General features: G+C 45.7%; 1 protein-coding gene across 3 annotated transcripts in view; it reads left to right on the plus strand.

Annotated features, from left to right (window-relative positions):
• The first annotated feature begins 446 nt into the window (after nucleotides 1-446).
• The window catches only part of slc25a26 (solute carrier family 25 member 26), a 75,238-nt gene continuing 51,617 nt past the window's right edge, over nucleotides 447-24,067 (plus strand). For 2 of the 3 annotated variants that reach the window (XR_010458844.1, XM_029683614.2), the window contains exons 1-5: nucleotides 447-641; nucleotides 2,223-2,379; nucleotides 5,958-6,076; nucleotides 15,452-15,556; nucleotides 15,688-15,735. Coding sequence is in view for 2 of the 3 variants with exons in the window: in XM_029683614.2 (XP_029539474.1) it covers nucleotides 609-641; nucleotides 2,223-2,379; nucleotides 5,958-6,076; nucleotides 15,452-15,556; nucleotides 15,688-15,735 (462 nt within the window). In the remaining variant the exon portion in view is untranslated. The remainder of the gene's footprint in view (nucleotides 642-2,222; nucleotides 2,380-5,957; nucleotides 6,077-15,451; nucleotides 15,557-15,687; nucleotides 15,736-24,067) is intronic. The other variant, XM_029683613.1, reaches the window with a different exon arrangement.

The raw sequence follows: 24,067 nt of genomic DNA on the forward strand, positions 1-24,067 counted from the left end.
TTGAGGGAAAGAGAAGTTTTGAGATCCAGTCAGTGGAGGCTGCTGACGGGAGGACAGCTCATCATAATGGCTGGAATGGATTATAATTGAGTGAATGGAATGGTATCAAACACATGAAAACCATGTGTTTGATACCATTCCATTCACTCTATTACAGACATTATTATGAGTCATCCTCCCCTCAGCAGCCTCCACTGGATCCAGTATGAGGGAGAAGGGGTTACATGTATTGAATTTAAAGAGCATACAGAGTAAAACATCATTAGATACAGTCATATATTTTGTTATATTTTTTAAGAGAAACGGGTCTGACATATAGGATTTACAGTAGTTTCTCCGTGTCTCTGGGCCACACACCAGTACAGTAGGTGGCGGTAATGCACCATAACGTCAGATGCCAGCCGCCGATAAACCCCCCGAAGAAGATATTTCTCGTGATCCGCAGGTTACTCATAGGACGTCACGCGGAAATACATTCAACAAAGATGGCAGCGTCCTTGATAAGCAAATGTTGACTGCAGTGAAGTGTCAAAAAATGCCCCATAGTTGTAAATCATTCTCAGAACGGCAACGTGAAAGCTGACAATAGAAGACTGTGAACAGCTAACATGGAAAAAAGAGAATTCACTGCTTCGCTAGTGGTAATGTCTTTAATTTCCTCCATCGTGTAATACCACGCTGCTCGTCTTCTTATCGTGCTTGCAATAATAATTAAGCTAACTTGCAAGCAAGCAAATTGTCTGTATTTCGACTAATTTAACAGCCAAAACGATGTTGCATTATTGCCTAAACAAGTGCTCACGATAATGTTGCGTGCTAACTGTCCCTAGTCTTCAGCACCGCTGACAGCAAAGGTTTGGCTCACAATGAACTGTCACCCTCACTTGGAAGGTCAGTAATGGATAAGGAAGTACTGGCAACACCATTAGCTAGCTGAAAATGCTCAGCTACAACACCACTTGACCTTTTCAAGTGTGTTATTTTATGCAGTGTTGTGTGTCATTCTGCAAGTGTGCTTACTGTGCTTGCTATAATATGGTAAAGATGTCAGTGGTTATCATGGGTGAGTTTGATGAGGAAAACAGAAAGGTAAACGCAGCATAGTTTGATAAGGACCGTATGATCTGTCTCACCCATTCCAATAGTCAACATTGCTACACTTTTAGAGACTTATTTCCTTTGCACCAATGCAAAGTTTACGGTCTCCCGAGTGTCGCCGCGGCCGAGGCACTGCATCTTAGTGCTAGAGGCGTCCCAACAGACCATGGTTCATATCAGGCTGTATCACCACCGGCCGTGATTGGGAGTCCCATAGGGCGGCGCACATAGGGCCTCGTTAGGGTTTGGCCGGGGTAGGTCGTCATTGTAAATAAGAATATGTTCTTAACTGACTTGCCTAGTTAAATAAAGGTTACAACGTGTGCACCTATTTCAGAAGGAAAAATGACTAACACATACAACAGCCACTTCACTCCATTAGCTATTATGGTATTACAAAGCAAATACTAGGCTATGTAACAACATATTGACACAATGTTGTATCCTAAGTAATTACCGTGCTAATACACAGTTATAATAGCAACTTAGTATAAAGGGCCTTATGTTCTTATTCCTAAATGTGTGCATTGTATGACCATCTGGGTTAGAATCTGGGTCGTCTGCAGACCGCAGGACTATGCTAGCCCGCTGAGCTAAAGTCTTGGTATTTGCTCGGGAAACTAATGCAAATTTCCAGGTCAGGCAATGTAACTCATCACGGGACTATGGTCCAGCAAATCACTTCCTTAACAGGTGTAAATGTTGCACTGGACCAAAGGGGTTGGGCAGTACCCAAAGATAATGTCATTGCTCAACCATAATTATTTGAGTTAGTACCAGCATCATGGAAAACATTCAGAATGGCCTGTTCCTAATTATTTCCAAATGGGTTAAAAGTAGGGAAAGACAGTAACGTATCCAACTGTTCCAGGACATGTTCGTTATGGTGATGGCTCAGTGTGGGAGAAAAAACAATGGCTCCTTGTTGAATTCCTTATCACTATGCTGTCAGAATATCTCTTAAGTCTCTCAGAGGTAGGTAGGTGTGTGTATTTGGATTTTTGTATGAGTGTGAGTCGAGTTTCCCGGATGAGTGTTTGTCTCTGTGTGTCATCTCTCTCTGCTAGACTATGCAGTGTTTCTGAGATGCCTGAAGATGACTGTGTTTGTTCGCTACATGCTAGGCGGGGGGCTGTGCTGGGATGTGCGTGGACCTCACCCTCTTCCCCCTGGACACCATTAAGACCAGACTGCAGAGCCAGCAGGGCTTCACCAAGGCTGGGGGTTTCCGTGGCATCTATGCAGGGGTTCCATCTGCTGCCATCGGCTCTTTTCCCAATGGTGAGAAACGTATTATTAGTCTCTGTCACCACTAAGACCCCACAGAAAGACTACCTGTTGACACACCGTAATAAAGCCTACACATGGAGAGCATCTGATTGGCTTGTTTATTAATGTTTACTCAAATAACCTCTTCAATAATTAAGTAAATACATGAAACAAATGTTTTATTATTGTTAGCCTTTTCCTTGTACGACCAGCCTATGTTTGCCCACAACTGTTGATTGATTAAATAATTTGAATAATAAAATGAGAGCAGCTCACAAACGTATTAATGAGATGGGAAAGGCTACACGGACACCTCTGGTGCCCAAATTGACGACGTACAGTACCAGTCAAATGTTTGAACACACCTACTCATTCAAGGGTTTTTCTTTATTTTTTACTATTTTCTACATTGTAGAATAATAGTGAAGATATGAAAACTATGAAATAACACGTATGGAATCATGTAGTAACAAATCAACTTTGCCTTGATGACAGCTTTGCGCACTCTTGGCATTCTCTCAACCAAATTCATGAGGAATACTTTTCCAACAGTCTTGAAGGAGTTCCCACATATGCTGAGCATTTGTTGGCTGCTTTTCCTTCACTCTGTAGTCCTACTTATCCTGAATCCATCTCAATTGGTTTGAGGTCGGGTTATTGTGGAGGCCAGGTCATCTGATGTAACATTCCATCACTCTCCTTCTTGGTCAAATAACCCTTACACAGCCTGGAGGTGTGTTTGTTCATTATCCTGTTGAAAAACAAATGATAGTCCTACTAAGCGCAAACCAGATTGGATGGTGTATCGCTGCAGAATGCTGTGGTAGCCATGTTGGTTTCTAAATAAATCACTGACAGTGTCACCAGCAAAGCACCATCACACCTCCATGCTTCACTGTGGGAGCCACACATGCAGAGATCATCCGTTCACCTACTCTGCGTCTCACAAGACACGGCGGTTGGAACCAAACATTTCCAATTTGGACTCTAGACCAAAGGACAGTTTTCCACCGGTCTAATGTCTATTGCTTGTGTTTCTTGGCCCAAGCAAGTCTCTTCTTATTATTGGTGTCCTTTAGATAATGGTTTCTTTGCAACAATTTGACCATGAAGGCCTGATTCACACAGTCTCCTCTGAACAGTTGATGTTGAGATGTGTCTGTACTTGAACTCTGTGAAGCATTTATTTGGGCTGCAATGTCTGAGGCTGGTAACTCTAATGAACGTATATCCTCTGCAGCAGAGGTAACTCTGGGTCTTCGATTCCTGTGGGGGTCCTCATGAGAGCCAGTTTCATCATAGCGCTTGATGGGTTTTGCGACTGCACTTGAAACTTTGAAAGTTTTTGAAATGTTCTGTATTGACTGACCTTCATATCTTAAAGTAATGATGGACTGTCATTTCTCTTTGCTTATTTGAGCTGTTATTGCCATAATATGAACTTGGTCAATTACCAAACACATCTTCTGTATACCAACCCTACCTTGTCACAACACAACTAATTGGCTCAAACGCATTAAGAAGGAAATAATTTCCAAGTCACACCTGTGTGTGTATGTATATATATATATATATATATATATATATATTAATTTGTTTAACACTTTTTTGGTTACTATATGATTCCATGTGTGATATTTCATAGTTTTGATGTCTTCACTATTATTCTATAATCTAGAAAATAGTAAAAATAAAAATAAACCTTGAATGAGTAGGTGTGTCCAAACTTTTGAATGATACTGTACGTCATCAATTTGGGCACCAGACGTGTCTGTATAGCCTCTCTCTCTCTCTGTCTCCCCACTCTTTCGCTTTCTCTCGCATTCCCCTATCTCTCTCTCTGTCTCCCCACTCTTTCTCTTTCTCTCTCGCATTCCCCTCTCTCTCTCTCTCTCTCTGTCTCCCCACTCTTTCTCTCTCGCATTCCCCTCTCTCTCTCTCTCTGTCTCCCCACTCTTTCTCTCTCGCATTCCCCTCTCTCTCTCTCTGTCTCCCCACTCTTTCTCTTTCTCTCTCGCATTCCCCCTCTCTCTCTCTCTCTCTCTCTCTCTCTCTCTCTCTGTCTCCCCACTCTCTCTTTCTCTCTCTCATTTTCTCTCTCTCTCTCTCTGTCTCCCCACTCTTTCCCTTTCTCTCTCGCATTCCCCTCTCTCTCTCTCTCTCTGTCTCCCCACTCTTTCCCTTTCTCTCTCGCATTCCCCTCTCTCTCTCTCTCTCTGTCTCCCCACTCTTTCTCTTTCTCTCTCGCATTCCTCTCTCTCTCTCTCTCTCTCTGTCGCCCCACTCTTTCTCTTTCTCTCTCACATTCCCCTCTCTCTCTCTCTCTCTCTCTCTGTCTCCCCACTCTTTCTCTTTCTCTCACATTCCCCCTCTCTCTCTCTCTCTCTGTCTCCCCACTCTTTCTCTTTCTCTCTCACATTCCCTCTCTCTCTCTCTCTCTCTCTCTCTCTCTCTCTCTCTCTGTCTCCCCACTCTTTCTCTTTCTCTCTCACATTCCCCTCTCTCTCTGTCTCCCCACTCTTTCTCTCTCGCATTCCCCTCTCTCTCTCTCTCTCCCCACTCTCCCTCTTTCTCTCTCGCATTCCCCTCTCTCTCTCCCTCTCTCTGTCTCCCCATTCTCCCTCTTTCTCTCTTGCATTCCCCTCTCTCTCTCTCTCTGTCTCCCCACTCTTTCTCTTTCTCTCTCGCATTCCCCTCTCTCTCTCTGTCTCCCCACTCTTTCACTTTCTCTCTCGCATTCCTCTCTCTCTCTCTCTCTCTCTGTCTCCCCACTCTCCCTCTTTCTCTCTCGCATTCCCCTCTCTCTCTCTCTCTCTCTTTCTCTCTCGCATTTCTCTCGCATTTCTCTCTCTCTCTCTCGCTCGCATTCCCCTCTCTCTCTCTCGCTCGCATTCCCCTCTCTCTCTCTCTCGCTCGCATTCCCCTCTCTGTCTCTCTCTCTCTCTCTCACATTCCCCTCTCTCTCTCTCTCTCGCATTCCCCTCTCTCTCTCTCTCTCTCTCTCATGCTCACGCTCACTTTCACGCTGGTACTGTACGTCATCAATTTGGGCACCAGGCGTGTCTGTATAGCCTCCCCACTCTTTCTCTCTCTCTCGCTCACACTGACACACACTCACTCTCCCAATTCAATTCAAGGGCTTTATTGGCATGGGAAACATATGTTAACATTGCCAAAGTAAGTGAAGTAGATAATAAACAAAAGTGGAATCAACATAAAAAATTAACAGTAAATATTTCACCCACAGAAGTTCCAAAATAATAAAGTAATTTCAAATGTCATATGTCTATATACACAGTGGTAACGTGTCTCTCTTTCTCTCTCTCCCTCCCCCCACTGTTTCTTTCTCCCTCCTTCCCCCACTCTCTATCTCTCCCCTACTCTTTTTCTCTCTACCCACCCTCTCTCTCACTCTACCCACCCTCTCTCGCTCTCTCACCCCTACTCACCCTTCTTCTCCAATCCCTCCAACCCTCTCTCTCTACCCTCTTTCCAACCCCTCACATTTTCTCACTCTACCCAGTGTTATGAATTGCTGTATGCAGGTTGACTAATGATCCCTAAACTGTGACGGTTCTGCTTGGTTTCAGCTGCTGCGTTCTTCGTCACTTATGAAAGCACCAAGTCCGCGCTCGGAGCCCACGGAGCCCTCTCAGCCCCACACATGGCACCTGTCACTCACATGCTTGGTGCCTCCCTGGGAGAAGTAGTATGTCTCCCATCTTCTTTATTTCTCTTGCATGCATCACAGTCCAAATGCAGCATGCTTGTTTACTTAATTGCCTGAAATTTTCACAGACAAATATGCGCTGGGTTAGAATGTGGTTTTGGCTGTCGGCCTCGGGCCCAGCTGGGTCCTTGGGGTCCTTGGGCGTCTTAGCATTTCGCCACCAGCTGGGTAAATAAGAGCTCATTATTGGCTATTGACTTAGCTGTTTTCCACGCGAGGCCCCAGACTCCCTCAATTTTGTCTGGGGATTTGGGCTTTAAAGCGGTGAGGAGCGGCACAATTTCCTTTGTTGATCCAGTCCTAATCGCTCACTGCCAAGGAATCCGTCCCTTTGGGGCTGGCTGTTCACGTTGGCATGAGAGGAGGGGTTTCTCCTGTCTTCTCCTGCCACCATCTCCATCTCCACCACCTCCACTAGTACTGGTTCTTACTATTCATAGCTTTTGGATAGATGTCATTTAAAGTTTTACATGTTTATGAAATGCCTCTTCCAATTGTATTGTGAACATTGTAAGCATTTTCTGTTGTCTTTTTGTTCAGTCAGCGGTGAGGTGAGCGCTGCTTTTAACCCTTAACCCGCTACTGGGGATTTGAGCAGTTCAAAAGGGGAAGCCATGTAGCAGAGCAGGGGTGGTGCCCCGCTGCATTCTGAGTACGCGTTACGTGACTCAAAGGGAGTCATCTCCCGGCTTCCTCATAAAGGCCTAACCCAGGGCAGCCCAGAGAGACACCGACAAGCGAAAAACATCTCCCGGCTTACTCATAAAGGTCTAACCCAGGGCAGCCCAGAGAGACACCGACAAGCGAAAAACATCTCCCGGCTTACTCATAAAGGCCTAACCCAGGGCAGCCCAGAGAGACACCGACAAGCGAAAAACATCTCCCGGCTTACTCATAAAGGTCTAACCCAGGGCAGCCCAGAGAGACACCGACAAGCAAAAAACATCTCCCGGCTTACTCATAAAGGCCTAACCCAGGGCAGCCCAGAGAGACACCGACAAGCAAAAAACATCTCCCGGCTTACTCATAAAGGCCTAACCCAGGGCAGCCCAGAGAGACACCGACAAGCGAAAAACATCTCCCGGCTTACTCATAAAGGCCTAACCCAGGGCAGCCCAGAGAGACACCGACAAGCAAAAAACATCTCCCGGCTTACTCATAAAGGCCTAACCCAGGGCAGCCCAGAGAGACACCGACAAGCAAAAAACATCTCCCGGCTTACTCATAAAGGCCTAACCCAGGGCAGCCCAGAGAGACACCGACAAGCAAAAAACATCTCCCAGATTACGCAACTGTTTCCAAATGTCATTCTGTCTTCTACCCATGATGCATAGTTGGAGTTGATTACACATTTTTATATGAATTACAGTATATATACTTAACATTAGTGGATTCGGCTATTTCAGCCACACCCGTTGCTGACAGGTGTATAAAATAGAGCACACAGCCCTGCAATCTAATCTAATTTATGGGCTCCCTAGTGGCGTAGCGGTTTAAGGCACTGCGTCTCAGTGCAATAGGCGTCATTACAGTCCCTGGTTCGAATCCAGGCTGTATCACATCCGGCTGTGTTTGGGAGTCCCATAGGGCGGCGCACAATTGGCCCAGCGTTGTCCGGGGTAGGCATAAATGTAAATAAGAATTTGTTCTTAACTGACTTGCCTAGTTAAATAAAGGTTACATTTAAAAAAAAATCTCCGTAGACAAACATATTAATGCGTGTTATTTTGGAATGAGATGTTCGGTGTCCACATACTTTTGGTCTTGTAGCTTATCTCAGATCCCTAGATAATCATTGTATCAATTACAGAATTCTCAACAAAAAATAGAATTTGCCTTAAAGTACTTAAAGTAACTTTTTCAAAGTACCCGTGTCTCTGCCCTAGATAGAGGTTGAGTTAGAACTGAGGTGGTAATCTTTGTGACCTGTGCAGTCGTCATTAAGGAGATAATGAAATACACTGTATATCCCTGAGTTAAATCCCTCAGCTTCAGCCTCTGTCTTAGAGTTCCTGTCTCCACCACCAAGTTTCAGTTTAAAGTGTTCAAGTCTGGTAGCAGCAGTTGTGATGTGTGTGTGTGTAGCATGAATGTATGTGTGCATGTGTGTTAAGGTGTGGAGAATCAGAGCAGGTGTTCAGTCCAGTTCAAGTGTTCAGCAGTCTGATGGCTTGTAGATAGAAACGGTCTCTGAGCCTGTTGGTATCAGACCTTATGCTCTGATACCGTCTGCCCAACAGTAAGGGAGAGAACAGCTTTGAGAAGATATCCTGGATGGGTGGGAGCATGGTCCCGTGGTCGGAGCAATACCTGTACCAGGCCTTGATGCAACCGGTCAGAACGCTCTCGATGGTGCAGCAGTAGTATTTCGAAAAGGGTTGGCCTGCCTAATTTCTTCAGCTGCCTTAGGAAGTAGAGGCTGTTGCGCCCTCTTAACAAGAGTGTTGGTGTTGGTCCATGACAAGTCCTCAGGGATGTGGACGCCTCTAGCAGGGCGACTCTGCTGCAATCATCCAATCTGATAGGTCACCCTGTGCCCTATGACAGAGGGTATATATGAATCTTTGTATATATAATTTATTTTAGATCTATGGCTGCCTCAAATGACTATTTTCTTCTTTAACTTCTCTTCTTGTGCCCAACATGATGAGAAGTTGAGCTTCTGGAGAGGTTTGCCAGAGGCTCTGTTAGACACACACACACACACACACACACACACACACGTGTGTCATCAGGCCCCATCTTTGCTCATCTCCTGCACTTCTCTTAACAGATCAGGCCCACCTTGTCACCACCAAATGAAAACATCAGAATCCCATTATGTCCCCCACTTCTCCACATTACATTAACCTTCCTTTACTTCTGTCTGTTGCCAGGCAGGTACAGAGCACAGATGCCAGTTAGATTCTTCCATTCTCTCTCTCTCTTTCACTGTCTCTGCTTCGCTCTTTCTCTCTCTCTTTCTATCCCTCCCTCTCTTGATGATTCTCTGTCAGCAGCTGGCTGCAGGTATGGTCTCACAAACGCCAGAATGAGGTGTGATTTGGTCCTAGTCAAAACTCAGGGGACCCCATTTAGTTGTGTTATGCCACCTGTGTGCAGGTTGGAACATTCTGGACTAGAGGCACACAATCAGGATTCCAGTTTTGTCAGGGACAATCACGATTTACCACAGAAGATGTTTCTTTAGTTCACGTGTTTCGTCATCCTAGGGGAATCGTGGGTGACCTTGTTCTCCAAGGTTTGTTGCAGACGACAACTCTCTATTGTCTTCTTTTTGCAACCTTTCTAACAGAAAGAGAAGAGGAAACAAATAAAGAAACAACCAAAGACAGGGAGGAGGAGGAGGAGGCAGGAAAGAGAGAATAGGAGACAAGCCTCAGCTCCATTGTTTTAGTGACTGTCCCTCCCATAAAGAATGGTGGAACTGATGGTGTCTGTCAGGGGCTAGCAGGTTGTTATCCAACTATTATATCACATTTATCTTCATTCCCATTTGCCCGACACAGTCCCTGAAAGCTCATTTGTCAAGCGGAGGGAGCAGCTTTCTTGCATTTATAAACCTTGTCTCCTGGAGGATGTACTGGGAAACAGAGTGTGTGACATGACAAGGGGGGCGGGACGGGGTGGCAACTGGCAGCTACTTAACTTGGCACAGCCTGGAATAATCCATGCATGGGCTCCCTGAAGAGAAGAGATGGCAGTATGTGATTTATTGGGTGTGCATCATCCTCATCTCTCCCTCCTCACCTCGCCTCAAATTGAGTTGTGCTCCAAATTGGATGTTTGATGAAAATGCATGGTGTCAGTGGGAGATTGGCTCAGCCATGTCTAATATGACTATCCAGCCTGTCTGTTGGTCGTCATGTGTAGAAATTGCTCAGTGCCGTTGGTCATTGAGGTGTTTCTGCAGGACTGCTCCCAGGAGCCTCCTCATAGGTTAAAAAAACCACATTAGCAGGACGTAGCGGATGTTTATGCAGTTATTACTACCCAGAGGAGATGTCTGAATGGATGTTCTGATACAATGCTTACTTCCTGTGGGAAATACTGCTGGGCGGCTGAGGTGATCAGGGATGCCCCGGAAGTCTTCCTGATTCTGAAATAACTTCAGTGGAGACAGATAGTGTGTGTGGATAGCCATTGATTGTCTTATGAAAGTTAGACTGAAATGTGTGGTTGGCTAAAGTGAGATTGTGGAAAGATATAAGCTGCCCTCTATGAACTGCTGAACTACTTCTTTCACTGGTCAAATTGGTCACTGTGTTGGTCTGTGTTTACTGTCAGCTCCCCAGTGCTGCAAAAATGTTTAGTTATTCCATCTGTTTGAGTTATTTCATCCCACATCACATTGAGCCTGTCTCTCTCTGCTCACGCCTGAGGCTGCTCCATATGTGTGGATTCCACCCTGTTGCTTTAATGACAGTTCTTTCTATGTTAGTGAGACAGAGGGTTCTTTTAAAAGTGGCATTGCCAAAAACTTTGAATGACAAATGAATCAGTTGTCTTACCTGCTGTCTGGAGCCTTGCCTATTGTCTCTAAATCCTCTGTTCTTCTACCTGTGGCTCTCTTTGTCTGTCGCCCAGACTGGCCACAGGAGCAGGATTGTAGGGGATTAACTAGCCATGAGCCGGTGGGTGGGAGGGATGAAGGGAGGAAACGACTCAAGCCCTGGATTGATTTGCCTGCATGCTGATTGGTGCGGTGAGCCTTCGTTAATTTCCCCTGTTCCTTCCACAGCGTTTCCCTAGTGATTGAGTGTGGGCTCGTCAGTTGTTGTTTGGTGGCGTCGTGGAATTTGAAAGCCGTCGTCATTAGGATTTACAGCAGCAGCCAGGCAGGGAGGCAAGCCGGAGGAAACACAGGCTCAGATCACACACTACCTCTAATTAACGCCACACACTCCAAATTGCTTGTAAATAAAGATGAATTGCTTAGGGAATGTAAAAGACGCTGGCAGTGGATTTATCATACATTTAGCCTACCAGGCCAGCCTGTGGGATATGGGGGGGGGGACATGTCTGTCACAGCCACACACCTCCCTCTAAACGTGAGATAACAACCCAGTCCCAGACAACCCAGTGGGGTACACCTAAATCTGCCTCCACCCTGCCCATCACTCATGGGTCTGATCTCAGATAGTGCTTTCACACACATGCTCATAAAACCCTCCTCCTGAAATGATCTGTTCAGGGGATGTACACTCACTCCCCATAGCAGTCCTCAATTACTCCCAAATAAACAATGTCCCTCATTTATTTGGTATAATCTCTGTCTCATTCCGCAGCCTGCCGTGAGCCGATGTGAAAGGGCGCCCTCCACCACTACCAGCCCACAATATAATTGTCAGCAATTACTTGTCATAGTCACTTTTCTTTCCACTTAGCAGCATCATTCTGATCCTTTGGCGAATTAGGTGGGGAAACATGATATACAATGTATGATAAATGTTAACTTAGCCAAAGGAAGAGTAAATTAGATCTTAGAAATGGATCCTGTCAGGTTGTATAGCGGACAGACAGCAGCTAGTGCTCTGTCTCACCTCTGGGGGGTACTCTTGCACCATGATTTGGAGGGAGAAAACAGTCCTTGGAATACTGTAGAGAAAGGCTATGCTCACAATTAGACACCTTTGCTATGTGGGTTCTGGAGCAAGGGTTTGTTTCTTGTTTGACAGAACATTTCAAAGTCAGAAGCCATGTCATTCTAACCTCGGAGGAAGTGGAAACAGTCAGTACTCCAGGACCTGTTGGAGTGATATGAGACCCACATTCAACACATGCTGGTCTCCTGTACTTGGGTGACCTTGAAAATGATCTGAGACAAATTGTCAGCTACTGGTCACTTTCTATTCATTCCACTTGAACTGTAAAATTGCTGGCTGTTCCCAAACTGAATTCTCCATCTCTCAATCACCAGTGGTCACCCTCTCTCTACTCTCCATCCCCCATGTGCAGTCAATACATATATTACATGTAATGACCTGCTCTGGCAGAGGGGTACAGTGGGGGTGAAAGAGGGGAATATATGGGGATGTCCTAGCAGCTGGGCTGAATCCTGGCTAGACCCTGCCCTAGACCAGAGGGGGCTGACTGGGCTGAGAGCTGAGGATGGCCAAACCCGCATACCAGTAATCACCATGGTGCCACTATCACCTCAGTGTCATACTCTCCTTTGCGGAGTGAGATTGCCACTGCAACAGTAACGATAGCCATCTCGTGCCAGAGGGAGTCTGGTGCGGGGAGCTCCTCACCTCCCTCGGTCTGGGAGATTGCTTCCCGTTACTGGTGCTCTCCGCTGCAGCATGAATGGATATCAAGCGGAGCAGTCTGGCTTCAAGGGAGCAGGAGGCAGCAGTCATAAATATTCATTATCTTGACGAATTGTCTGCATTCCGTATTTCTGTTGACATGGGGGCTGTGTAGGAATTTGTATGGGTGAAGTAGGACGGATGGTGGGGCGGAGGGCTATGTGTGTTATGCAGAGTAGGACACAGATGGGCAATGAGGCGGTGACGGTGACCTTTTTACCTGCTGCTCAGGTGTCAATGTGATTAAGGGTTGGATTTTCAGTCACACAGGCCATTGCTGGGGCATAAATTGGCTTACAGAAGCACTGGGCCTACACTAACACAAAGACCAGGTAGTCTACTCGTAGTATAATTGCTAGGTCAGGTAGTCTACTCGCAGTATAATTGCTAGGTCAGGTAGTCTACTCGCAGTATAATTGCTAGGTCAGGTAGTCTACTCGCAGTATAATTGCTAGGTCAGGTAGTCTACTTGCAGTATAATTGCTAGGTCAGGTAGTCTACTCGCAGTATAATTGCTAGGTCAGGTAGTCTACTTGCAGTATAATTGCTAGGTCAGGTAGTCTACTCGCAGTATAATTGCTAGGTCAGGTAGTCTACTCGCAGTATAATTGCTAGGTCAGGTAGTCTACTCGTAGTATAATTGCTAGGTCAGGTAGTCTACTCTCAGTATAATTGCTAGGTCAGGTAGTCTACTCGTAGTATAATTGCTAGGTCAGGTAGTCTACTCTCAGTATAATTGCTAGGTCAGGTAGTCTACTCGCAGTATAATTGCTAGGTCAGGTAGTCTACTCGCAGTATAATTGCTAGGTCAGGTAGTCTACTCTCAGTATAATTACTAGGTCAGGTAGTCTACTCGCAGTATAATTGCTAGGTCAGGTAGTCTACTCGTAGTATAATTGCTAGGTCAGGTAGTTACTCTCAGTATAATTGCTAGGTCAGGTAGTCTACTCGTAGTATAATTGCTAGGTTAGGTAGTCTACTCTCAGTATAATTGCTAGGTCAGGTAGTCTACTCGCAGTATAATTGCTAGGTCAGGTAGTCTACTCGCAGTATAATTGCTAGGTCAGGTAGTCTACTCTCAGTATAATTGCTAGGTCAGGTAGTCTACTCGCAGTATAATTGCTAGGTCAGGTAGTCTACTCGCAGTATAATTGCTAGGTCAGGTAGTCTACTCTCAGTATAATTACTAGGTCAGGTAGTCTACTCGCAGTATAATTGCTAGGTCAGGTAGTCTACTCGCAGTATAATTGCTAGGTCAGGTAGTCTACTCTCAGTATAATTGCTAGGTCAGGTAGTCTACTCTCAGTATAATTGCTAGGTCAGGTAGTCTACTCGCAGTATAATTGCTAGGTCATTTCCTGCTTGGCACCTGTGGCATCTGGCAGCTTACATGTTTCTCTTTATCTAAAGCAAACAGACGACATACAGTACAGAATAATAGATAGCAACTATTTCTCATCTGTTTCCTTAACTGTTTTACTGTTTCACTTGAGTTTTAATATTCTTTATACAAATCGTGCCGACTACAACAGGTGTAGAACTTACAGTGAAATGCTTACAAGCCCTAACCAACAGTACAATTTTTAAGTAAAAAATATGTTTTAGGTAAACAATAGATAAGTAAAGAAATAAAAATTTCAAACAGTGAAAATAACAGTAGCGTGGCTATATACAGGGGGTACCAGTACAGAGCCAATGTGCGGGGGCACTGCTTAGTCGGGCTAATTGAGGTAATATGTACATGAATGTATAGTTAAAGTGACTATGCATAGATGATAAACAGAGATTTGCAGCAGTGTAAAAGAGGGGTTGGCGGTTGGGAGGGCACACAATGCAAATAGCCTGGGTAGCCATTTGATTACCTGTTCAGGAGTATTATGGCTTTGGGGTAACAGCTGTTGAGAAGCCTTTTGGTCCTAGGTTTGGCGCTCCGGTACTGCTTGCCATGCGGTAGCAGAGAGAACAGTCTATGACTGGGGTGGCTGGGGTCTTTGACAATTTTTAGGGCTTTTCTCTGACACCTCCTGGTATGGAGGTCCTGGGTGGCAGGTAGCTTAGCCCCAGTGATGTACTGGGCCGTACGCACTACCCTCTGTAGTGCCTTGCGATCGGAGGCCGAGCAGTTACCATACCAGGCAGTGATGCAACCAGTCAGGATGCTCTCGATGGTGCAGCTGTAGAACCTTTTGAGGATCTCAGGACCCATGCCAAATATTTTTAGTCTCTTGAGGAGAAATAGGTTTTGTCGTGCCCTCTTCACGACTGGCTTGGTGTGTTTGGACCATTCTAGTTTGTTGTTGATGTGGACACCAAGGAAGTTGAAGCTCTCAACCTGCTCCACTACAGGCCCGTCGATGAGAATGGGTGTGTGCTCGGTCTTCCTTTTCCTGTAAGTCCACAATCAGCTCCTTTTGTCTTGACTACGTTGAGGGATAGGTTGTTATTCTGGCACCACCCGGCCAGGTCTCTGACCTCCCTATAGGCTGTCTCGTCATTGTCGATGATCAGGCCTACCACTGTTGTGTCGTCTGCAAACTTAATGATGGTGTTGGAGTTGTGCCTGGCCATGTAGTCGTGGGTGAACAGAGAGTACAGGAGGGGACTGAGCACGCACCCCTGAGAGGCCCCCGTGTTGAGGATCAGCATGGCGGATGTGTTGTTACCTACACTTACCAACTGGGGGCGGCCTGTCAGGAAGTCCAGGATCCAGTTGAAGAGGAAGGTGTTTAGTCCCAGGATCCTTAGCTTAGTGATGAGCTTCGAGGGCACTATGGTGTTGAACTCTGAGCTGTAGACAATGAATAGCATTCTCACATAAGTGTTCGTTTTGTCCAGGTGGGAAAGGGCAGTGTGGATCTGTTTGAGCGGTATGCAAATTGGAGTGGATCTATGGTTTCTGGATAATGGTGTTAATGTGAGCCATTACCAGCCTTTCAAAGCACTTCATGGCTACGGGCGTGAGTGCTACGGGTCTGCAGCTAGCGAGTGAGAGTGTGAGAGAGATCTGTTCTGGGTGTTGTAATGTCCTGTTTTCCTCCCCTAGGTGGCATGTCTGATCAGGGTGCCTACTGAGGTGGTGAAACAGAGGACGCAGGCCTCGCTGTCCTCCAACACCTACCAGGTGCTGCTGGCCACTCTCAGAGAGGAGGTAGGCCGACACCATGACCCATCAATGCTACAATATTTGTTTTTACATTCTCTCCATATGTTTCATGCATGTGTGTGTATCCAGACTGTGTGTGGTGTGTGTTCCCTAACACCTATCTTATCCTTGTGCAGGGTGTCAGAGGCTTGTACAGGGGCTACAATAGTACGGTACTCAGAGAGGTAGGCCTGGTATCCCACACACACCTACCTTCTACACTGACAGTGCCAAAAGTACATCAAAGCTTTCTCATTGCATTAGCCTCTATCAAACATCATTGGCAGCTTCATGGACTTGGTAGTTTTTTGTCCCTCAAATGCTGTGTGTGTGTGTGTGTGTGTGTGTGTGTGTGTGTGTGTGTGTGTGTGTGTGTGTGTGTGTGTGTGTGTGTGTGCGCGCAGCCTGTACCACGGTAACATGCCAGGCAGTGTACTTGCAGACTGAGACTATTCAGAATTGATTCATTCATGATAACTGTGAAAGACGGTTGTATTTTCTCCCATTATTCCTCTGAAAGCCTTTTAAATCCCGCTGGGCAGAGAGGAGTGGATGGAATCACTCAACTATTCGGTTTTTCTCTGTTTCATTTTGCACAATTACTTAACCGAGACCGGTTCCCTCTAATGGAATATCTTGATTAATTAAAGTAATTAGAGATGTTATAAATGCAAAACAAAACAAGGAGTAAAAAAAGGAGAGATTGAACATTGAACCAGTCCTCTTGATGATGGCTCACCTTTGTAGTGGAGCGCCTACTCTGCTCCCACTCTTTGTTTCATTATCTGCTAGTTAATTGCACCTGCAGAGCAGGTCATGTGGGATGGATTCAGGAACGCTGCACCCCACAGGCTTTTTTCTTCTTTCTAATTTTCATTAGAATGAGAGAGAAACCACGAGAGGGGGGAAGAAAAATAGTATGTGAGGGTGACAGTTGTTCTCCCCTCTCTTTTTTTGGGTACTGTCCCCTACCGCTGTGCTAGCCTGTACTTATTTTCTGCCTCACTAAACCGATGTTATTCACGCAAATTCCATCTGGACAGTGAGGAAAAAAAGGACAACAAGGCTCTGTGATTTCTCCAAGGGGCTGTGAATAAATGAATACATTTGGAGGCTGGCACCTGGCCTGTGTGCATACTAAGGGCCAGATGAAACGGCGGGGAGAGGGAAAGAGGAGTGCGCAGGATCCTCCTCGTGATTGGCTTTGACGTGTGGCAGGATGGTAATTCATTTTCTCATCCGGCTATCCGCTATCTCATCCTGCTCGGCGACCCTGTCAAGATAACTTTGTTTATCCCGAGCAGTGCTCCCCCAGTACGGTCACCTAATTGAGGTCCTCTCCGTGATGTATATTCATTAAGGATCCTTCAGAAGTGATTTCTGATGGCAGAGATCTCTCAGGTGACTGCAGGAGGCCGGAGGGAGTGTAGCTGTGGCCAGGTCGAGGGGTATGAGCAGTAGGGAGGGGTGGAGGCCTAATTCACAGCTGACATGATAATGTTAGGTAGCACATCAATCTCTTAATGTATTTATATCTTCAGATCTATCGTTTTCTAAATGTAATATTTGCTCTTTGTAAAGCTGAGGTAGGAAATACCCAAGGCCAGGTGTCCTCAACTCTGACCCTACGAGCTCCGGAGCCTGTTGGTTTTCTTTTCTACCTGATAATTAATTGCACACACCTGGTGTCCCAGGTCTAAATCAGTCCCTGATTTGGAACAATGAAAACATTTAGTGGAACTGGCATCGAGGTCCAAAGTTGAATTTGAGGGCCCTGTGCCTAAATGAGAAATGCATAAATGCAAGCAAAGTGATTTCGCTTTGTCTGTGCCAAAAGAAAGTACTTAAATCCAAATACAGGTTCTGGGGAATAATTTGTTTGGATTCCTATGCACTAGGCTGTTAGTTGCAATTGTTGTCCATTTCAATCATTGTAAATGCCAGTAAATCACCACCATTAGTATTATGTAAATGCTCAACATTTAATTAAGGCCTTGCTTAGGTCTTTTGTTAATGTACTTTGGCATGTTCCCAGTTTGGGGGGTTTACGGTACGTTCTCTCGCCTCACCACCTGTTCAGAGTACTGTTCCTGTTCACCACTAGAGGGCAGAAGAAGATTATTCCACTCAGAATCGTATTATTTAACCTTTATTTAACTAGGCAAGTCAGTTAAGAACAAATTCTTATTTACAATGATGGCCTTCAGCGGAACAGTGCCTTGTTCAGGGGCAGAATGACAGATTTTTACCATGTCAGCTCAGGGATTCGATCTAGCAACCTTTCGGTTACTGGCCCAACGCTCTAACCACTAGGCTACCTGGCGCCCCTAATACTATGTTCTGAGAGCCCTTGCCTTCCTCTCCTCTCCAAACTGGTGTTATGACATTTATGAGCACCAATCACCCTGATGAAATTGATAGGCTTTTTCTGCATGACAGTAGTGAATATGTTTGAGTGCCATTATACTCTGGCATAACATAAGAATTTATCTTGGAGTTGAGCTAGACTGCTTTAATTACTTTTTCATTAATGAGCTTCAATTATGTTATTCGCTAGTAATTTAGTCATTTGCTAGTTTGCATTGAGGAGGGCTGTGTAAGTGAAGCAGACTGTCATTGCTCTGACAAGGTGAAATGATGGAGCTGCATTATCCTCTCTAACCCTCAAGCACAGCTCAATACTCCTATTGCTCTCCCTTTCTCTCTCTCTGTCTTTGCCTCTCTGTGTCTCTCTCTTCCCCCTCTTTGTCTCCTTCTCTCTCACTCAACTGTGGGCTCTTGTCTCCCAGGGAGTTGTTATAGGAGAGAGAGAGTGACAGAGAGCGAGAAAGAGTGAGCGACCTGTCTTCCGTGCATCTGTCTGACAGGAACAAAAGTGTGATGATTTATGTGTCCCCGGTCCTCCTCCCAATAAGACAGGGCTGGAACAGCCGTCTGGAGCACTGAACTGAAAGACAACCTGCAGTCTCTCTCTCTCTGTCTGTCTATCTGTCTCTCTCGCTAGCTCACTCTCTCTCTGCCTCAGCAGACAGGAGCTGGCATCCAGCTCAGGGAGAGCGACCAGTCTTACCAAACGCATTACTCCTCTATCCTGCTCTCCTGGGCTGAGACTCCAGAAGGAGTTGCTCTCCCTTGGGGCATATCTTTCTCTTAAAGCAGTCATATGTAACTATACATTGTCACCAAAGTAAATACACTTTAACTGCACAGGTAAAAGGGCAACTTTGACTATATAAATGAACTCGTCTGTTCTCCTTTTCCTCTCACTCAAATCTTCTCTCTCCTTTTCTCCCTCAAACACTGTTGACATGAGGGCCTTTGGCCCCTGTGGCTCAGGTCTAACCCCAGTTATTTTAATTGTTCTATCATTTACTTTCCTTCTCTGCCTCAGTCACAGTGGAAAATGTGTGTGTTCTGATGCAATAATGGTGTTATACACTGAGTATATATGACATTATGAACATCTGCTTTTTCCATGACAGACTGACCAGGTGAATACAGGTGTCAGAATAAGATCCCTTATTGATCTCACTTGTTAAATCCACTTCAAGCAGTGTAGATGAAGGGGAGGAGACAGGTTAAACAATTGTTAAGCCTTGAGACAATTGAGACAGGCATTGTATATGTGTGCAATGGTTAGGGCCAGTTTGCGCTGTTCTGTGAAGGGAGTATTACACAGTGTTGTACGAGATCTTCAGTTTCTTGACAATTTCTCGCATGGAATAGCCGTCATTTCTCCGAACAATAATAGACTGACGAGTTTCAGAAGAAAGTTATTTGTTTCTGGACATTTTAAGCCTGTAATCAAACCCACAAATGCTGATGCTCCAGATACTCAACTAGTCTAAAGAAGGACAGTTTTATTGCTTCTTTAATCAGAACAACAGTTTTCAGCTGTGCTAACATAATTGAAAAATTGTTTTCTAATGATCAATTACAGTTTTAAAATTATAAACTTGGATTAGCTAACACATCGTGCCATTGGAACACGGGAGTGATGGTGCTGATAATGGGCCTCTGTACGCCAATGTAGATATAACATAAAAATCTGCCGTTTCCAGCTACAATAGTCATTTACAACATTAACAATGTCTACACTGTATTGCTGATCAATTTGATGTTATATTAATGGACAAAAAAAATTCTTTCAAAAACAAGGACATTTCTAAGTGACCCCAAACTTTGGAACGGTAGTGTATACAAAGACATTTCTATAGAAAACAGGTGAAAGGAATCTAAATGCACCTAGTTTGCAGTCTTTCCAGTTTCAGTTTGAAGTGATTGTGTTAGCTGTGTTGTTGGCTAGCTCCTTTGAACAGTGTCCTGGAGAGAGAGCCAATGTTCTATGCCAGGCGAAATCTCGCATCATTTAGCTCATTGTTATGGATGTATCCAAATAAATGTCACTAGAAAACAGCTTAAGCAAACGCAAATGCAGCCACTTTGCTGTTATTCTGACTGCACTGTTTGACTCTAAGTTAGCCGTTATTGGCCAACTAGCAAGCTAGGGATAAGAACGTTGCCAGCCAGCATGGCAACGGAACATTTAGAACGTACGCCTGGATCTAGAACCAAGATATAGAACAAAAAGACTTAATGACTGGGTCGCGTCTCTGGCAACCTAACAGATAGAATGATTGACCTGCCGGCTTGTGTAGCAAGTAGCAACCCTAGATTTGTACCTGGACTATATCTCGTGGAATAATTAAATAGTAGGAATACATTCACCAAAATCATTATTTGAATATGTTGGTAACCCTTTGTATAAAAGTGATAATACCCTCGAAGACGGTGTTTGGAGGATATATTGGCACAACTTCCTCTCGGGCCTAACAACACCCGTGCCTATATATCCTCCAAACACCGGCTTCTCTGACATTCTCACTTAAACACCCTCATCTGACTCGCTGGCACAGATGGAGAAAGGGAAAGACAATATGGAAGATTTACTCTGCACATGTGAGGGAATGTAGGCTTCCTCCCTCCCTCCCTCCCTCCCTCCCTCCCTCCCTCCCTCTCTAACGTGGACACATGGGCACAGTCTGTTGTTTAATAATACTGGGTTGGACTGTATATCTAGTCCAGGGTTCCCTCACTAACATCAATATCTACAGTCCAAAATACTCCTCAAACAACCCCCCCCCCCAAAAGGGAGATGAGACTGGTACACATGTCAGTGTGGGTAAATGTAACTGGGTGTTGTTGAGAAGATGGAATCCTATTGATTCACATCTGCTTGTGCATTGCTCTGTTTACATAATGGGATCAATGAGTAGCAGGGAGGCCTGGCGGATATAATGGGCCTCGTTGACCTTTGTGTGTTTGGCCTGACCTGTCCGTGTGTGTAGAGGTCTGTGTTGTGTATGTGTGGGGGACAGAGAGAGAGGGAGGGGGAATATAAAAAGGTGTGTGTGGGGGGTGAGGTATCTGGTGTCAGCACATAGTTGGAGCTGGTATTGGCTGTGCAGACAGGCTGAGGGAGAGGAGACACAGCTGTTGCATGCTGTTCCTACCAGGCAGGGAGGAACCAACGTTCACACTACAGCCTCCTCGTTTCCCCTAGAACCCCTATCCCCTAGAACCCCTATCCTATAGCACTAATTAGGCCAATAGAATGAGATCAGAGACATCATTAAAAGGCATCATTGAATAAAACATTGAATGGAATTCCAAAGTTACAATGATGGAATTTGCAAACCCGTGTCCCTCACTGACTGACTCATATTCTGAACTCAGCTTTGAGTGACTCAACTATTATTACACGTCATTGGTTTAGCTTGTTGTAGTAGGCTACACATAGGCTATGTGCAAGGCCATCCCAAACTCATTTAACAGACTCAAGTCTGTTCTGGGGTGTTTGATGGTTTTCTGTGTCATGAACAGGAAGTCCCCCACACACATCATGATACAGACACATGCCCCGCCGTTCAGTCTACAGGACGTTGTAGAGACTAGCGTACTGTCTGTCTCTGTCAGAAACCTCACATTGGACTTTACTGGCCTTGTTTTGCCGTGGTTGGAGATTGAAGTTTACTATATATGTTTATGCTGGCTCTCCCCTCTTTTTGTTAGTAAGCTCTCTCTGGTTGATGTGTTTGTCAGGACTATGAACGAGGGTCTCTCCCTCACACACACACGCACGTATGTACACACTCCCAGTGGGATGCAGTTTGGCAGGTGCTCCTCGACAGCTCCTGGTGTATATCTGAGAACAAGCCTGGTGGCCTCCGCTAGAACAACAAGCAGAGGTACTGATGACTAATGGACTTGGATGAGGAGGTGGACTCTAGATGAGTACACAGGGAGGATGGAGACTGACAGACACCCCACTTACAGGTCCCAGGGTTTTATCCTTGGCTGGGGGACAGGACACGGCTGTGTTCAGCTGGATGAGGAGAGGAGCATGATGATCCATAGGAGGTTGAGCTACTGGACCCATGCATCCTACACAGTATCTCATGGTGTTGTGTGTTTCTGTATGCTGCGAAGAATTCCTCAGAACAACCACAGTGCTCAGGGAAGTGATTCATTTTGCAGTCCCGGGCTGGTTCAAACTAAAACCAATGATTATAAAGTTAAACAAACCATACAACTCTATGCTCAAGGACTACATTTAACTAATTCTAGTGAACAGTTTGCAAAACACATTTCTTGAACTATGGTGCAGATGCAGAGTTTGGTAACAGAATGATCTGCAATGATCTTCAAGAAAATGTGTACAAAAAGAGTTGTGTGGTTTGTTTAACTTTGCCATCATTGGTATTTGTTTGGCATACATTATTAAGTGAAGAATCTCGGCATCACTCTGTTACCGTGGAATTGCCCCTATACTAGTATTTATTTATTATGATTTATTATTTTACACCATGTTTTCTCCCCAGTTTCATGGTATTCAATTGGTAGTTAGTCTTGTCTCATCGCTACAACTCCCATACGGACTCGGGAGAGGCAAAGGTCGAGAGCCGTGCGTCCTCCGAAACACAACCCAGCCAAGCCGCACTGCTTCTTGACACAATGCCCACTTAAACCGGAAGCCAACCGCACCAACGTGTCAGAGGAAACACCATACACCTGGCGACCGTGTCAGCGTGCACTACGCTCGGCCCACCACCGGAGTCACTAGTGCGCGATGGAACAAGGACATCCCTGCCTGCCAGACCCTCCCCTAACCCGGACGACGCTGGGCCAATTCTGCGCCGCCCCAAGGCGGTTGCGGCCGGCTGCGACAGAGCCTGGAGTCGAACCCAGAATCTCTAGTGGCACAGCTAGCCAGTGCCTTAGACCACTGCTTTAAACCACTGCCTTAAACCACTGCCTTAGACCACTGCCTTGGACCACTGCCTTAGACCACTGCCTTAGACCACTGCCTTAGACCACTGCCTTAGACCACTGCCTTAGACCACTGCCTTAGACCACTGCCATAGACCACTGCCTTAAACCATTGCCTTAAACCACTGCCTTAAACCACTGCCTTAGACCACTGCCTTAGACCACTGCCTTAGACCACTGCCATAGACCACTGCCTTAGACCACTGCCATAGACCACTGCCTTAGACCACTGCCTTAAACCACTGCCTTAGACCACTGCCATAGACCACTGCCATAGACCACTGCCTTAGACCACTGCCTTAAACCACTGCCTTAGACCACTGCCTTAGACCACTGCCTTAGACCACTGCCATAGACCACTGCCTTAAACCACTGCCTTAAACCACTGCCTTAAACCACTGCCTTAGACCACTGCCTTAGACCACTGCCATAGACCACTGCCTTAGACCACTGCCATAGACCACTGCCTTGGACCACTCCGCCACGCAGGAGCCCCGCCCTATGCTAGTATGTCTTACTACCCACTCTGATTGTTATTAAACACAAACCAAAGTGACCAGAACACAATGAAGTGATTACAGCTTTTCACCCGTTTCTGATTATTTCCCAGGCCTCTGACCTATCAGAGAAGCAGCAGGGACACCTGCGCCTGATGTCAGTGTGCAGCAGATCCAGGCCAGGTCTGTAGCAGACACACGTGTACACAGGAAGTATGGATTCACAACCAATAACACTCTGACAGGGTTATTACAGCTGTATATCTATTATCCAGGGCTAGGAGATTGTTGCGTTTGACAGCGTTGTGTTGTTGTTTTTACTGGTTTCCCTTAGCATCAACTGTACTGTGAGCAGAGTTTTGGTGTCATGGTCAGTGGTGTGGTTGTGACCAACATGGCTGCCGTTAGCGATCGGTAATGAGTGTATATATCTCCAGGTCTGGGGGCTATGCTTTCTTCCCACAATTTTCTGCATGTTTGCCTCAATCCGAGCAGAAAATGATCCGGGCCTCACATGTGTTTCCAATAAGGACTGCATGCCTGGCGAGGAATTTAGAATCACAGAGTGGGGGGGGGTCAAGAGAAGGGGAGAGACTGGACTGGGTCAAGAGAAGGAGAGAGGGAGAGACTGGAGGGGGGTCAGGAGGAGAGAGGGGGAAACACTGGAGCGGGGGGTCAAGAGAAGGAGAGA

Source organism: Oncorhynchus nerka, linkage group LG15, assembly GCF_034236695.1.
Source record: "Oncorhynchus nerka isolate Pitt River linkage group LG15, Oner_Uvic_2.0, whole genome shotgun sequence".
In the NCBI taxonomy this organism is placed as follows: Eukaryota; Metazoa; Chordata; class Actinopteri; order Salmoniformes; family Salmonidae; genus Oncorhynchus; species Oncorhynchus nerka.